Source organism: Balearica regulorum, chromosome 1 (assembly GCF_011004875.1).
Source record: "Balearica regulorum gibbericeps isolate bBalReg1 chromosome 1, bBalReg1.pri, whole genome shotgun sequence".
NCBI lineage: Eukaryota > Metazoa > Chordata > Aves > Gruiformes > Gruidae > Balearica > Balearica regulorum.
The window spans coordinates 80,145,073-80,147,025 of NC_046184.1; the positions used below are offsets into that span (position 1 = coordinate 80,145,073).

Here is a 1,953-nt window from a genome sequence, read left to right on the forward strand (position 1 = left end):
GCTGACCCCCCGGGGCAGGGGGAATTTTACCGCTCGTGTCCATGGGCTCAGAGTTATGCCGGCATTGCCCACGTACAGACATCTTCCCCCTGCGGTCTGAACGAGCAGGAAAACCCCAGGGCAACAGTAGTCACAGGGCTGTAAGGAAAGGGGGTCTAGATGGCTTTGGGTGGACTTAGACACTTATGCCTGCTGGCCAATGTACAGTCATGCAAAACAGCAGCGGTTGTCCTTTCCCTTTTGCCCTACGTACTCAGAGGGTCAGAGCTTTCCTGTTTTGGAACAAGGTTACGCTCGTGATTCAGGCAGAGTTGCTCCACAAAGTGGAACGTAACCGAAATGAAATGGACTGGACGCATCAAAACCAATGCATTTAATAAAATAAAACATCTGTTTTTCTTCCCTAGAAGTTGCATTAAAAACCTGTAACTATACAGTGGTTCAACACTGAGAGAAAGCTCCTTCTTCTGGGGGAACAGAGGAAATTCTCAAAGCAATGAAGCCAACTAGACAAACGTATTTGGGGGATTGGACTGAATCGGCCACGCAAGCTTTTTTTCCTTTGCTTCTCTGTTAAAAGCCTCGTAGACAGAGTCTTTGGTGACCCTTTTGGCCGGAGCTGGAACTTCCGCAATCCCAACGTGATTTTTCTTGGCTATCCTGGAACTGGTGGTGATGGTGTACGCATTGCTTCTGTAGCATTTCATGGCGGACATGCAAAAAGTCTCTTTCATCCCTCTTCTGAAGTTGGCATTGTAGATGGAGTAGATGGTTGGCTTTGAGGCTGAAGAACTGAATGAGATCCAGGTGATGGCCAGGAAAACCAAGGAGCTTGTTCTGCAGTCTGTTTCCTGCGGGTGCCACAGCTGTACCACGTAAAAAGGGAGCCAGGACAGGAGAAACACCGAGTTTAACATTAAGAACATCTTGATGGTTTTCACCTTGGTTCTTGGGACAATATTCATCGTCCTCCTGACAGTCATGCCATCGGTGCCTATTCTCCAAATGTGCACGATGACCTTCTGGTAGAAGAGCATAATGGCGATGGATGGGATCAGCAAGACCACCAAGAGGTGGATGATACTGTAGGCGGCTCCTTCCCAAGAAGTGGGGAGAAAGAAGTTGCAGTGGTCGTCGCTGTGGGAGCCATAGAAAAAGAAAGCCGGTGATGCCAATACGGCCTCAAAGAGCCAAGAGGCCAGAATCATTTTCTTGGCTTTCTCCCGGGACACTTTGAAGCTCAGGGGGTAGATGACAGTGTAGAACCGATCCACGCATATGGAGAGGAGCACGTAGATCTGGACGCCAGGGGTGAGGTACTGTACGTACCTTACCAGCTTGCACATTGCGTTCCCCAGCGGCCACCTGCCATAGGTAAACTGGAGCAGCACGAAGGGCACGCTTGCGACGCTGATGAGAAGGTCTGCGCAAGCCACGGAGACAACAAAATAGTTGGTGGTGGATTGTGTCCTCCTGCTCCTGCGGATCACTAGGCAAACGAGGGAGTTTCCAAAGATGGAAACCAGCCACAACGCTCCCAAAACCATGCTGGCTACTGCAATTTCCCCCGGCCTCAGGTCATACTGCCAGACAGTGTGGTTCCTGCTTGAGCTGGGCCCTATGGCTGACTCTGTCATCTCGTAGCCAGCTGGAGGGTTGGAGGTTTCGGGGTCGCTCCTGTTCTGCAGCAGGAGCAATAAAGTTGGGAGAAGAAAAGGACCGCTGCTGTTGTCCATGCTGTGGGCAAACACGGCCACCTCTTTTGCTCAGGCGCTGCATAGAGAGAGAGGAGAAGAGAAGAGAAGAGAAAAGGTTATCTTTAACAAGTATGTGTGAAACACCTTCCTTAGCAAAGAGAGGTGCTTGGAAGTCCTGGTGTTGGGTTTGCATGGCAAGGTTTTGGTAGCGGGGGTGGGGGTGGGGGGGCGGGGGGGGCTGCAGGGGTGGCTTCTG

General features: G+C 51.2%; 1 protein-coding gene across 1 annotated transcript; it reads right to left on the minus strand.

Annotated features, from left to right (window-relative positions):
* Positions 1-375: 375 nt before the first annotated feature.
* On the minus strand, positions 376-1,745 carry LOC142600083 (putative G-protein coupled receptor 19). The gene has a single exon (XM_075742897.1). It carries the CDS (start codon positions 1,734-1,736, stop codon positions 507-509), a length of 1,230 nt encoding a protein of 409 aa, XP_075599012.1. The 5' UTR covers positions 1,737-1,745; the 3' UTR covers positions 376-506.
* Positions 1,746-1,953: the final 208 nt, after the last annotated feature.

Excerpts from the sequence above, each read along its gene's own strand:
- LOC142600083 (XM_075742897.1), bottom strand. The coding sequence starts at position 1,736 with ATGGACAACAGCAGCGGTCCTTTTCTTCTCCCAACTTTATTGCTCCTG.